General features: G+C 43.1%; 1 protein-coding gene across 1 annotated transcript in view; it reads right to left on the bottom strand.

Moving 5' to 3' along the window:
- LOC144493045 (uncharacterized) overlaps positions 1 to 15,368 on the bottom strand; it is a 275,407-nt gene that overhangs the window by 160,475 nt on the left and 99,564 nt on the right. The window contains exons 12-13 of the mRNA XM_078211881.1: positions 14,930 to 15,160; positions 9,305 to 9,535 (exon numbers count right to left, since the gene is read on the bottom strand). Of these exons, the coding sequence (XP_078068007.1) occupies positions 9,305 to 9,535; positions 14,930 to 15,160 (462 nt within the window). The remainder of the gene's footprint in view (positions 1 to 9,304; positions 9,536 to 14,929; positions 15,161 to 15,368) is intronic.

Here is a 15,368-nt window from a genome sequence, read left to right as displayed (position 1 = left end):
AATGTTTGCACTGAAGAGTTAAGGCAGAATCCTAGGTTAAAACTACACTTAATTGACACTTAACATATTTATATCTCAGACGCACCTGTCTCATGGGAGTTTCCCACGCTCTGATAAATGCAAAAGTCGCTGGGTTTCTGCTGGCTTACTGACATGTTGGCAATTTCTGGTGCATTAACCTGCTGCCCTTGTAGACCTCTTCCCACTCTGGCAGGTTAAAATCCCCCAATTAATTATGTTTCCCTTGCCACAGCCTGACTTGTTGAGCATTTCTAAAACATACTTTCTTTTTCAAATTTTCACAATTTTAGGATTTGATTAGAATTGACTGTGATAGGCTAGATTGAAGTTGGAAAAATTTAAACGAACACAAGCCTTTGCCAAGTAAAGATCATGGCAGTCACATTAAGATGCCAAAAACATACAAAAATCAACCTCAGCTTCCACAAACATAAAACATGATAGTCACCTTCTGTAAATCCCCAAGAGCTCCTCCAGTCTGCTTTTATTACAGAAAGGAACTATGAAGGGAAACATTCCAGGCATTCACTCAGCTAACAGGAACACAAATCAATACTGCTTATATCCAAGTGACTTTGTGTGACAAATGTAAGCTTTGTACCTTGATGACATATTTGCAAATTGAATAGTCAAATAACTTTTGCTTTGAAATCAATACAAAAATCCAAGATAACACAAAAAATGCCGATTTCACAGAAGCTTTTTAATGGGTCATTGGTTTGGCTGTCGACTAAACTTAAATCTCTGATTTTGATTTTGTTTTTTATTACTTTACCTTTCAGCTTTAATTCTAAGTCACTTAAGCCAAAAAAAAGCAGCCTTGCTCCTAATTAAAGTTCATTAGATTAACCCTTACAATACCGCACATCCCCAGGGATGTATCTTTTAGACTAGCTGCAATTTCAAAGCCTAATTTTATAACTAGGTATAATTTGGATGGATTTTTCCTCTATTGGCTATCTACCTGCAGGTTGAGAGGAACATAACCGTACTTCTAAAACCACTTTAACCACCATTCTTTTTCACATAACTAGCCCTCTATTACTGTAATACTGTGACATTTCCGCAGTACAATTGTCAAATACACCACAAATCAACCACACAGTAGCATTACTATCCCAAAACATTATCAGACTGTCATTTCAGAATCACAACCCTGGTATCTCTCCAATCCAGTGTAAATACCCTACTCTACCCTACTACACAATAGTAATCCTTCTATACAATAGTAACCCTTCCATTTTAATAACTTTACCTTGCACATTGTGGCATTATTGCTCTACTACAATACTTTTTGTCTACCCAGACACGGCATAATGCTTTCATAGTACTCTGTGCTGTAGATGGTATGGTAGTGTAATTGTGTGGTTGCACAACCACTATCAATAAATGCAGTAAGGGACTACGTCAAGCGAAAAGTAAAGGTTATACAAATACATGTAAAAGAGGAAATCCAGCAGACTAAGAAAGCTATAACAAGCAACAAAGAATAGAAGTACTAAGAGGCGCAAAGGCACAATATTAAGAAAAACACTCGTCAGAGTGATTCAATCTAACAGTAAAACTTTAAAAATATATTGGGCAGTAGAGTAGTAAAGGGGAATGTGAGCTCATTAAAAATGGATACAAGTGAGATTACAAAGAATAATAAAGAAATGGCAGATTTGTTAAATGGGTATTTTGTATTTGTTTGCACAGTGTAGGAATAGGGCATCACTCCATGGTACAAAATGACGTAGAAACAAATTAATGAGAATAACAGTACGTTTAATATAGGTTAAAAATAATAGAAATTCATCTCCAGGACCTGATGGTTCCACCAGATATCGGTAAGGAAATTGCAGATGCATTTAGTCATAAACTTTCAAAACCTTCTAGATTTAGGCATTGTGCCTTTGGATTGGAAAATTGACAATGTCACTCCATTATTTAAGAAATAAGGTTAGGAGAAACCAGGCAATAACAGACCCGCCAATTTAACATCCATTGTGGGCAAGTTATTGGAATATATCATCAGGATTCCATTGTCTCCATTGTTTCTATGCCCAGGTTCCACCTCAGAAGAATGGAAATATCTGAGCGGTGTAAAATTATTGGTAACAATGACTTGCATTTAAAAAAAGAGACAGAAATATGAAAGAATGGAAACAGTTTGGCCTTGCATAGCACTTTTAATATATGAAAGTGTTTTGAGGACCATGATAGGCAGGTGTTTGGGGGAGACAAAGAAAGAACTTGCATCGGTACAGCACCTTTCATCTCCTCCATACTTCATAGAATGACTTTTGAAGTGCCGCCACTGTTTTGTAAGCAAATATGCCATTCAATTTGTGCACAGTAAAGTCCCACAAACAGCTATCAGATGAAGTAACAGAAGATGAGGTCAAAAAAGTATATTTTGAGATGGTTTTGGAGATGGGGAGAGAGAATAAGGCAAAGGGGTATGGAGGAGAGAAATCCTAGAATGCAGGGATTGACTGAGACTCGCAGGATATATTCTGATGATTGCCACCCATCACTCTTTAGCACATTTTATCATTTTCAAAGCAAGACGTTCTTAAATGGACTGTGGTGAGCCCTATAAAGTCTACTCAATAACAAAAAAAACCTAAGTGAATCTCATTAACTTCTGGTTCAGGAAAATAATACAAAATGGTACCACAACAATTTATTTTAATGTAACACAGCCAAGCTGAGGGCTTCTTCTTCCATGCATCTAACTTAATTAAATATAATCCTTTAAAGAAAGATACAAGAGAAATGTTCAAATTCTAATGAAGTGAGGATCTTCTGATTTCACTCTTTCATGAAATATGCATGTTGACTGCATCTCTTCTTCATCTATATTTAAATACCTACTCACTGCACAAATCTGAACTGTCCCTAGTTGCAAGTCATCTACCTTCCAGATGGTGCAGTATTACACATTATCCTATCTGATGATCTCAATGCTCAGGCTGTCCTGAATTTACCTAATCAATCTTTGTTTTAATGTCAGTGAATAAACTGTTCTCATTTCACTTATTAATCTATAAATTTGACATGGAAAGGCAGCAAAAGATCGAAAGGTTGCACAATAATAAATAAGAAAACTAATGTATAAGAACACATTAGACACTCAGGTTAAGGGGCATCGTGGAAGTGCTTGACAAACTTTTTTCTTCTTGCAGACTCAGAATTCAATTAAGTGCTATCAGTTATGTGCAGATGTTACTGTGACAAAATAATGCATGCTTAGCCTTGCTGTTCCATAACAAAGGAAAAAAAGGTTTCCCAAATACTGCTACAAATATGGTGTCCCTTTAACATGGCACTGACTGATTTAAAAAAAACATTTCTTGTTTATCACTTATTTTCCTTCCGTACAGTATTAAAAATGTATCATTAGAAAATTGTCCATTTAATCTTCAGCAATGTACATAACCCTTTCAGGGATTAAAAATATCAAGTTGAATAGTTTAAACTTGGTTTCTTTTTAATTGTAAATCCTTTGTACTTACTTCATCATTTTTTTTTAAAAAAAGTTAAGTATTCAGCCTAATTATAAACTTTTAAATATCGCTATTTGTAATTACATTTAAGGCATTAGGCAATGCAAATTGATTATAATACATTGCACTGTTGATATGATATAGCTTAAGTATAAAATCAAAGGAGTTTTATTGGGAGGGTTAAATAATAATGTTTACACATAAAACAAATCATAGATAAACTGGAGTTAAAGCAATTTTCCTGTAAAGCACGTGATTCCCTTTAAGGCATACATTTTCAAGCAAGTCTCATGAAGGAATATCAAGAGGGCTACAAACATAGAAACATAGAAAAACTACAGCACAAACAGGCCCTTTGGCCCACAAGTTGTGCCGAACACATCCCTACCTTCTAGACCTACCTATAACCCTCCATCCTATTAAGCTCCATGTACTCATCCAGGAGTCTCTTAAAAGACCCTAGTGAGTTTGCCTCCACCACCCCTGACGGCAGCCGATTCCACTCGCCCACCACCCTCTGTGTGAAAAACTTACCCCTAACATCTCCCCTGTACCTACCCCCCAGCACCCTAAACCTGTGTCCTCTCGTAGCAGACATTTCCACGCTGGGAAAAAGCCTCTGAGAGTCCACCCGATCTATGCCTCTCAACATCTTATACACCTCTATTAGGTCTCCTCTCATCCTTCGTCTCTCCAAGGAGAAAAGACTGAGCTCCCTCAGCCTATCCTCATAAGGCATGCCACTCAATCCAGGCAACATCCTTGTAAATCTCCTCTGCACCCTTTCAATCTTTTCCAAATCCTTCCTATAGTGAGGCAACCAGAACTGAGCACAGTACTCCAAGTGGGGTCTGACGAGGGTCTTATATAGCTGCATCATTATCCCCGGACTCCTAAACTCAATCCCTCGATTGATAAAGGCCAGCACCCCATACGCCTTCTTAACCACCTCCTCCACCTGCGTGGCCGATTTCAGAGTCCTATGGACCCGGACCCCAAGGTCCTTCTGATCCTCTACCGTACTAAGAGTCTTTCCCTTTATATTGTACTCCTTCATCCCATTTGTCCTACCAAAATGGACCATGACGCATTTATCTGGGTTGAAGTCCATCTGCCACTTGTCCGCCCAGTCTTGCATCCTATCTATGTCCCTCTGTAACTTCTGACATCCCTCCAGACTATCCACAACCCCACCAACCTTCGTGTTGTCGGCAAACTTACCAACCCATCCCTCCGCTTCCTCATCCAGGTCATTTATGAAAATGACAAACAGCAAGGGTCCCAGAACAGATCCCTGGGGCACACCACTGGTGACCGACCTCCATTTAGAAAAGACCCATCTATACCCACTCTCTGACTCCTTTGGGCAAGCCAGTTCTAGATCCACCGGGCAGCAGCCCCTTGGATCCCATGCCCTCTCACTTTTTCTAGAAGCCTTGCATGGGGGACCTTATCGAACGCCTTGCTAAAATCCATATAAACCACATCTACCGCCTTCCCTTCGTCAATGTGTTTAGTCACATTTTCGAAGAACTCCACCAGGCTCGTAAGGCACGATCTGCTCTAGACAAAGCCATGCTGAGTATTCTTGAGCATACTAAACCTCTCTAAATGCTCATATATCCTGTCCCTCAGGATCTTCTCCATCAGTTTACCAACCACTGAGGTTTTCTCTAATATTGGAATTCATTTATGTTGCTTGCGTTAATAAAAAAGTATTAGGTGAAATATTATGGTCCCGTCGTGGCGAGCCATTCCAACTCCAATGACACTAGCTGGACTGGAAGATCCTGCCACTGGTAAGGGTAGTAAAAATTGGCTTAGAATTTCCTTCATATTACCAGCCACAGACATACATGTCCCAGAGCACAAAATTAACTACATGGCCTAAAATCTTGAAATTTTAGGCCTAAATGAGTTATGTGTAAAAGTACGAAGTGCCCAAATTTCCTTGATCTTTTCGATTGTCTACTGATCCCTTTATGAGACCTATAAGTGGGCAGGAACCTATTGGCTGTGCTGCAGGTTTGGTCGGGGGTGCTACTGTGGCAGCAGGCCTTCCTTTGGAGTCAGTCTCCCTCCAACTGGGTGGCCTGGCAGCTGTGGTTATGTTTTCATACAGGAGTTTTAAAAGTGCCAAAAGAGGCCCTCAGGATTGTGCTATCCACTCCAAACCCTCTTTCCTTTACTTACAACAATGAGTTGCAGTTCCTTCCATGCTGGAGGGCCACCCATTGGTACTCAAGCTTCAAGGACCAGCCACCACTCTTAGTTGGACAATGATTCACACTCTGGATACTAATTGGTCAATCAAGACAAAATCTATGTTGGGACTGTTCCCAGGACACGAAACACAAAATCCTGCCCAGGTTATTTTTATAGATGTGGTAGGATGGGATTTTCTCTACTTGTAAAATACAAAGGAAATTTTGTTGTTATTTTAACTGTCTAATTTGGCTCATCAACTTCTGTCATGCAATACAGGGGGTGATTCTCCCATTGCGACCCGCAAATTTTCTGGCGGGTTGGGTCGGGAGATGCATGTGCCGGCTATTTTGCGGGATTCGCGCATGCGTTTCAGAGCCGGAGAACAGTCGCACTTGAGACCACGTTGGAAACCAGCGGGAAGAGAGGTAAGTGATTTAAATCTTTTTAGAATGTATTTTAAATCTATTTTATATGTGATTATCAGGCCCGGCACGGAACTTGCCGGGTCGGGTAGCATCTCCTACCCTGCCAGGAGTATTTCACTCCGGCGGGATTTAGAGTAGCTCCCCACGTTCGGGGAACTAGTGAAAGACCTCGCCGGAGTGAGGGGGAGGGGGAAATCGGGGCCCCCCATGGGGTCGGGCAGCAGGGGGATGGTGCCCCCTGGGCATGGGCACCTTGGCACTGCCCATTGGGCATCAGGCAGTGCCAAGGGGGCGGGGCCTATTGTGGCTGGGGCCTAGGGGTGATCGGTGGGGGTGGGGGAGTCCCACTGCTACTCTGCATGGGGATCAGTTTGGGCTGGAGGGAGGCCAGCGATTGGGGAGGGTGGAGGGGTGCGGTGGTGATGGTGGTCTGCTGGGCGGGGCGGGGGGGGCTGCTGGGGTGAGGAGTGTGAGGGGATCGCCACTGCTGGGGGCTGGACATCGGGGCGCTCCTGGACGGGGGTGGTCGGGGCTGGCCTGGGAATTGTCGTGGGGCCCCGATCGGGCTGTGGGGGGGCGGGAGGGCTGGAGGGGCAGCACTGCGGGGGCCCTGGGCTGGCCAGCGATTGAGCTGGCCAGCAAACGGGGAGACTGACAGAGTTCCAGAGCTGTCAGACTCCAGCGCAGATAGGCCCTGCCTCCCGGGTTTTTAATGATATTCACGATTGTGACCTCTACATTGCACAGAGTGGGGAGATTCGGGTCTGAAGTTGCACTGAGAAAACAGTCGTGATCTAGACCAGTTTTCTCGCCAATTCAGCATTTTTGGGAAAATCGCTCCCATAATTTCTTTCTATGTTACAAAGCTCAAGTATTCGTGTCTTTATGACCTTCACTGCACACATAACTGAAAATTTATTGAAAGAGAATAGGTTTCAATTTGCAACCATTCATAGAATCCCTACAATGCAGAAGGAGGCCATTCGGCTCATCGAGTCTGCACCGACCACAATCCCACCCAGGCTCTATCCCCATAACCCCACCTATTTAACCTAGCTAGTCCCCCTGACATTAGGGGGAATTTAGCATGGCCAATCCACCTAACCTGCACATCTTCGGACTGTGGGAGGAAACCGGAGCACCCGGAGGATACCAACACAGATGCGTGGAGAACGTGCAAACTCCACACAGACAGACACCCAAGCCGGGAATCGAACCCGGTCCCTGGCGCTGTGAGTCAGCAGTGCTAACCAATGTGCCATTATTAATTGGTTTCAGGCAGTTGTTGTTGATTGTTACTGTAATTCAGTCATTATGTGGAGCAAATCACAGTTGCACATATGCTGGATCTGGTGGCATTCTATAGTTTGTCTTTTCCTCGTCGAGAGAATAATGGCAAGGGCAGCACGGTGGCACAGTGGTTAGCACTGCTGCCTCACAGTGCCAGGGACCCAGGTTCGATCCTGGCTTGGGTCACTGTCTGTGTGGAGTTTGCACATTCTCCCCGTGTCTGCATGAGTTTCGTCCAGGTTTCCTCCCACAGTCCAAAGATGTGCAGGTTAGGTGGATTGGCCATGCTAAATTGCCCCTTAGTGTCGGGGGGACTGGTTAGGGTAAATGCGTGGGGTTATGGGGATGGGGCCTGATTGAGATTGTGGTCGGTGCAGACTCGATGGGCCGGGTGGCTTCCTTCTGCACTGTACGGATTCTTTGATTCTATGAACCTAGGTGGATTTGAATTTACAATTTAGGCAAGGAAGAGAATTGAAAGTATTCTTGTCTCAATTATCCCCCAAAAAATCTGTGACCACAACAGGAGAGCAAGCTATTGAAAGGAACATAGACAGAAATAGATCACCAGAAGTTTATTTTTTTTATTAGTGTCACAAGTAGGCTTACATTATCACTGCATCGAAGTTACTGTGAAAGTCCCCTAGGAAGGAAACTGGTTCCATTTTCTTTACATTTGTAATTAGACGCCTATTGTAAAATAAAAGCAAATTACTGCGGATGCTGGAATCTGAAATCAAAAGTGAAAATGCTGGAAAATCTCAGCAGGTCTGGCAGCATCTGTAAGGAGAGAAAAGAGCTGATGTTTTGAGTCTAGGTGACCCTTTGTTAAAGCTTTGACAAAGGGTCATCTGGACTCGAAACGTCAACTCTTTTCTCTCCTTACAGATGCTGCCAGACCTATTATAAAATGCTATGTTTAATTTTGATTTCAAGGACTAAATTTAGTTTCATCTGATTTTGTTACACTGGTTGATTTTTTGACAATTTGTTCTTGGTGAAACAACTTGTTGTCATGCTGGAAATAGAACACAATTGACAAGTGAGCTATTGATCATCATTTAAGGCTTCAGATTGGGATTAATTATAGCTTGCTCTGCTGGGAAGAATATTCTTTGATGATAGACATTTTGGTGAATAGGGTTGGAAAATCATGACTTCTGAGTTATTATTTCACTGCTGTCTCTTGTAAAAACGGTTAACCATAATTGCAGATCAATTCACTAAGTTACCATTTGTCAGTGGGTTAAATTGTGAAGTTGTGCATTTGTAACTAGCTATAATCATTCCATTAGGGTTAAGGAGCAAGAAGACCTAAGTGATATCACATGTTATGCCTTGTTTATGCTATTCTTTATTAACCCTGTGGTTGTAATGCAGACATAATGCATTTGTGTCTTGCTGTTTTGAACAGAAACAGAGGGGGCAAGGTGGCACAGTGGTTAGTATTGCTGCCTCGCAGTGCCAGGCATCCAGGTTCAATTCCGACCTTGGGTCACTGTTTGTGTGGAGTCTGCACATTCTCCCCATGTCTACATGGGTTTCTTCCAGGTGCTCTGGTTTTCTCCCACAGTCCAAAGATATGCGAGTTAGGTTGATTGGCCATGCTAAATTGTCGTTTAGTGTCAGGGGGATTATCAGAATAAATATGTGGGGTTACAAGGATAGGGACAGGGTGGGATTGTTGTCGGTGCAGGCTTGATGGGCCGAATGGCCTCCTTCTGCACTGTAGGGATTTTTGATTCTATAATTTTTAAATTCTATATGCTACTGAATAAAAAGTGACTGTCAGAAATAATAAGTAACAGAAGGGAAAACATTCTGTCGCACCAATTACAATCTACAGCTAAATAAATGTGTCCACATTACCTCATTGTGATGAACTGTGGCCTGATCCCGAAGGCTGCGAATGATCTCCTCACACTGGGTAACATGTTCTCTGTTTGCAGATAGGCCTTCTTGTGCAACATGCAACTGTTGGGTCAGTTGATCAATACTATCCTCACAACTTTCCACTTGTCTGCGCTTGGTTTCGCACTGGTGCTGCACTGTAAGCAAGTCATTCCGTAGCTTTTGCAGTGTCTCATCGCGGTTGCAAAGCTAATTAAATGGACAGAGAAAAGCTTTTGAGAATTAGCATTCCTCCTCTTGATTGAAAACTTTAAATTCAACTTTAGTGGGATGTTCCTTTCCTCTTTGCAATTTCCATCTTGATATTCCATTTTCCTCATTCCCAATAATATGGTAACAAGGTCAGCAATTTTACATATTTTATAGTCAGTCTAAATGTGTTATCGGGATCATAAATGGGACCTGATTTAGGAGGGGAGAAATCAATATTTTTCCACCATTCGTTATAAAATTAAGAGGAATGTATTACAAATAGTGAGTAATGGGATATCAGAAAATATACTAACATAGATAATATGATATATATTTGCAATTAATCTGTGAGCAGCCCCAGCTGGGATGGTTTTGGGGGAAGGGGTGGGGGGGAGGGGAGTTGTCTGCTGTATGCTATATACAATTAAGTGAGGGTGCTGTTCACAAATTGGAATTCCAGTATCTACAGCCTTGCTAATCACTCCCATTTATCAATTGCATTGTTTTACATACACATGCCCAGATTTTCCAACATTGCTTGTTTTCAAGCTGTGAAATACCATTTAATTATATAGAATAATTATGTTATTGGCTTCAACAGGCCCTCACGGTTTTGCTAACCATGATAGCGTGGCCCCTTTAAGGGGCAGTCCTTCGTGGGCCACGTGATGGGGTTGGAACCATGAGCATGAGCACGTGAACCTTAGTCAATTGGGGGTGGGGCACACATTCCCAGGGCCGGAAGGCTTTGGTTGGAGTCAGGGTGTTGTTGGGAGTAGACCTATATAGTTGTGCTGTTAAATCTTCGTTGTCTATAGTTCTTCTCAATAGGTAAATTGAGTCACCTCGAATTACTACATTGGCGACAAGGACAAACTGGATCACTCCTTGTGCAGAATTAGAGGGGGAGGAGAGTGATCACTCATAGTTCAAAGGAGCAAAGGAACAGACTCTGTTTTAAAGATGCCAGTATTCAGGAAAATAGAGCCCTTTGATCCCAAGGTTGAAAGTTGGGACAGTACACTGAAAGGCTTATTTTTTTATTTTTTCACTGCAAACGAAATAACAGCCAAAGGTGATACTAATCACAGTCTGCAGCCCACAGACTTACAGTCTGGTGAGGAGTTTGATGTCACCCGAGACTCCAGACACAAAAACCTTCGACCAGCTAGTCAATTTAGTTAAAGATGATTATAACCCCTGACCTTCTGTTATTATGCAAAGGTACAAATTCCATTCTGCAGTTAGGATCCAGGAGAGATGGTCTCTGGCTTTGTGGCCAGACTTTGACGGTTAGTTGAACACTGCGAGTTTGGACCTTTGTTGGGAGACATGTTGAGGGGTTGAGGGATCAGCAACCTCAACATCCAAAACAAACTGCTTGCTGAAACCAAGATTTCACTGGAAAAAGTAGCAGAGATGGCCAAAATGAGCGCGCTGAGCAAGGAATGTGTGAACTGCAAAGTGTGCAGAATGAGGTGAACCAATTGTGGTGGGAAATGGCTGCTGCCAGGGCACTGCAGAACCTGCGAGAGTCATTCAGCACCAGGATCTGAGGCATGTTTTTGGTGTGGGGGAGACCACCCCCAAGGTGCAAGAATTTTATCTGCTTCAGGTGCGAAAGGAAGGGTCGCCTGCAAGCTAGGTGTAGAGCGAAGCAGGCTGCACGAACACTCCAAAAAAAAGGCAATGATAAATACAACCTCTGTGAATAAGCTGACGAGGAACCCAAGGACAGGTCCGAGGCTTACACACTCTGTGAAGTCGAACCGAGCAAGATACCTCCCACTGGGACTGTTTCAATGGTTAATAGTCACCCCTGAAAAGGACTCAATACTTGCACAGCTGCCACTGTCACAGATGACAAAACATTCAAACATCTGCAGAAGAAACCACAGCCCTCAAGTCCTAGCCACTCTGAGGCTACTCTAAAGAGGTATAGTGGAGGGACACTAAAGATAGTGGAGACAACTTCCGTGCCCATATCATATAGGGAGCAGTCAGCTCGGCTGCCCATCCTGGCGACTGAAGAACAGTGGCACAGTCTCATGGAACAGGACTGGTTAAAACAAATAAAATTGGCTGGAATATTTAATGTCCAGGAATGGGGGACTCCAAGAGCTCATATGTAAACATCAGGACGTGTTTCCAGAGGGTACGGGGTTAGATAAAAGGGGTTGAAGCTAAAATTTACCTAAACCCTAGGTTTTTCTGAGCTCACCTAGTGCCATATGCATTACACCAGAAAGTAGAGATTGAACTGAAAAGGTTGGAAGACTTGGGCATCATCAAGCCTGTGCAGTTTTCCAAATGGGCCGTGCCATTGGCTCCGTCCTGAAACTATACTGTACCGTGAGCATCTGTGGGGACTATAAACTAATGACAAGCAGGGGAGCTCAGGTAGATCATTACCCTATTCTGAAGATAGAGGACCTGTATGCTATGTTAGCAAGTGGCCTCAAATGCATTAAGCTAGACCTAAATCATGCTTTTCAACAACAGCAACTGGAAGAGGACTTCAGAAAGTTAATTGCAATAAATATCCACAAGAGGTAATATCAGTACACCTGATTGTCATTTGGTGTCTTGTCAGTCTGTGCCATTTTTCAGCAATGGAGAGCCTGTTACAAGAAATTCCCAGACTCTTGGTATACTTGGATGATGTCCTAATTACAGGTGGATCTCCTGAAGAACATGCTGCAAACCTGGCAGAGGTCCTCAGCAGATTTAAGGAAGCTGGCATATGTTTAAAACATGAGAAATATACCTATCAAGTTGAGGAGGTTACATACTTCAGTTTCAAAGTGTTGCATCCCATTGGAGATAAAGTGAAAGCTATTAAGGAAGAGCTGGTGCCTAGGAATGTGACAAAGCTGAAATGTTTCCTAGGAATGGTTAATTACTATGGAAGGTTCCTGCCGAACGTATCACAATTCTGGCCCTCCTACTAAAAAGCATCAGTGATGGAAGTGGGGAGACTTGCAGAAAGAAGCTTTCGTCAAAGTCAAACAGGCTTTATAGTCATCAACATTACTTGTACACTTTGACCTGAGCAAGCCATTAGTGGTCACTTGTGATACCTAGCCATACTGAGTTGGAACAGTTCTATCCCATAGACTGACGATGGGGCAGAGAGGCCAATTGCATTTGCTGTGAGAACTTCGTCAGATGCTGAGAAAAAGTACTTAAGTTGACAAAAAAAGTCTACCAGTCATTTATGAAATTTTACAAATTCAATTTCAGATGGCATTTCATCATCGTGTCAGACCATAAGTCATTCATTCTTGGGGTTTTTCCAGGAGTGCTCCTCTTGCCTTGGCTCGGGTGCAGAGATGGAACTTGCTGCTGGCAGCATACAGCTTTACCTTCCAGCACAGGCCAGGAACACAGATATTAAATGCAGATGCACTAAGCTGCCTCTCATTGCCACTGACACTCACTGCCAGTTCCGCAGGAGATGGTATTGTCTGCGCATTGTTTGGACACCCTGCCTATCTCAGCAGCCCACATTAAGTCATGGACATACTGGATCCTATTACTGTCGAAGGTCAAGAAAATGGTGCAGACAGGGTGATACTTTGACAAGTTAGAGCAAATGAAACCATATTTGCAAGACAGGGATGCGATAACCTGCGAAGTTGGGTGCTATTGTAGGCGGCCCATGTCATCGTACCACCACAGGGGGGAATGACCACTTCTCCAGGAGTTACATGATGCCCATCCTGGCCAGAGGAGAATAAAAGCATTGGCCAGAAGCTATGTCTGGTGGCCTGGCATTGAAAGGGAAATCGAACAAATGGCTGGACAGTGTGAAAGTTGTCAGACTCAGTAAATGTTACCGCCATTAGTGAACATGCACTCTTGGGAATGTCTAGGCCATCAGTGGTCCCGGCTTCATGTAGATTTTGCTGGGCCCAGGTTTGGGAGACATGTTCCTGATTTATTCATTCCAAGTGGTTGGACGTTCAGCTCTTTAGATCCACCACAGCTGCGTCTACTATTGATAAACTGAGGCAGATCTTTGAGATCCATGGTCTTTCTGAGGTGTTAGAGTCAGACAACGGCATGCATGGCTGACGGATTTTAGACTTTCATCAAGCCTAATGGAATTTGTCATGCAAGAGAATACCATCCTGCCTCAAATGGGTTGGCGCAGTGAGCCATGCAGACATTCAAGGTTTCCATGAAGAAGAGGCTCATGGATCGTTGTCATTGTGATTGGTAAGTTTTTTGCTGTCCTACAATATTACACCGCATTCCAGCGCTGTGGCCCGCCTGCAAGATTGGCACCTGCGTACCTGTTTGGACTTAGTGTTCCCAAATTTTTCAGGGAGGGTGCAAGCTAGGCAAGCCTCACAGAAAGATTATCAAGACACTCAGAAAGAGGTCAGATCATTTGATGTTGCTGACCTTCTGTTGGCAAGGAGTTTTAGTGGCGGACCTGCCTGGTTGCTGCAGAAAATTGTGGAGAAGATGGGGCCAGTCTCATATGTGGTGGAGGCACAGGGCCGTCAAGTAAAGAAGCATGTCGACCACTTAGGCAAGAGAGTAGAATCAGCTCCCGGCAACAAGCAAGTGTGCCCCGCATCAAGCTTCTACATACCAGCCTCTGAACTAAAGGTTTCAACATCTATGGTGGGGCCATTGCAGCCTCTGGCTTCGGGGGCTGAGGCAGAAGGGCTGGCAAGAGCCTAGCTCTAGAGGTGGTTAGCATGTCTACTCTGTCAGTGGATCCTGTGTTGTTGGCTGCTGTTGAACCCCTGACAGAGTTACTGCCATTCTGCAAAGATCCAGAAGTTTCTGACATGCTGATATTATGAATTGTCTTTCCCTGGTGTCCCCTCTGTAATATTGTTGTTTGTCTGCCAATGTGTTAATTGTTTTTCTTTTTGTTTTATCATAGGTAGTCCAGTCCAAGAGCTGAGGGGGGTGGGGGGGGGAGAAAGAGTGTGGTAGCGTGGCCTCTTTAACAGTTGATCCTTCTCAGGTCGCATGACTGGGCCAGAACCAATGGGGTGCGAGCGCATGAACCTGGGTCAATCAGTAGCGAGAGCGCGCATTCCCGGGGCTGGAAGGCATCAGTTGGAGTCATTGTATTGTTGGGAGTAGACCTGAATGCTTGTGCTGTTAAACCCTTCGTTGTATAGTCAATAAACCTTTTAGTTTGTTACTTGCCACATTATTACAGTAGCCTTTTGCAAAATGTTTAAAGTATAGACCAAGAAAATTCCAAAAACATGAGGTGACAGGCCTGAAATGCAAATGCCTTCGGAGATACCATAAAAATTGGACTTTTATCCTAAAGCTTCAAAACAGGGCGAGTGACTTCAATTACTGATTGAATGTTTCAGACAGATTTGCTACATTGCAGTCCTTCTTTGTTCTACTAACTTGTCTATTGGCATCTTGTAAGTCTGCTTCCAGGCTTTGCATTGAATTTTCCAGCTCCGTGATCTTGTTTAGACAAGTCTGGTATTTTTGTTTATAAAGATCCAACATGGCTTCAAGTGATTTGCAGTTCTGATTGGTTACAGCTATTTGGTTCTCAGAGTCAAACTGCTGCTGTCTAAGCTGGGCCATTTCCAATTCTTGTTTGCGCATAATATCCTCACATTGAGATACCTGAAAAACATGCAAACATGTTGGGGACATTGAACTGTAAGAATTGATTAGCAAAGACTACTAATGAATCTGAAAAAGGTAGCTCATGAGACTAACAAACATTCAGAAAGATGTGACCAAATTTTAATACATCACTGGGTTACTTTCTCCAGTGTCATTTTTTTTCTGAACCCAAAGGTTACCTTTCATGGTTGTTTTAGTTTACCGA

This window comes from Mustelus asterias, chromosome 4 (assembly GCF_964213995.1).
Source record: "Mustelus asterias chromosome 4, sMusAst1.hap1.1, whole genome shotgun sequence".
Classification (NCBI taxonomy): domain Eukaryota; kingdom Metazoa; phylum Chordata; class Chondrichthyes; order Carcharhiniformes; family Triakidae; genus Mustelus; species Mustelus asterias.
Note: the sequence above shows the minus strand (reverse complement) of the source record. Positions and strands in the feature narration are given on the sequence as shown.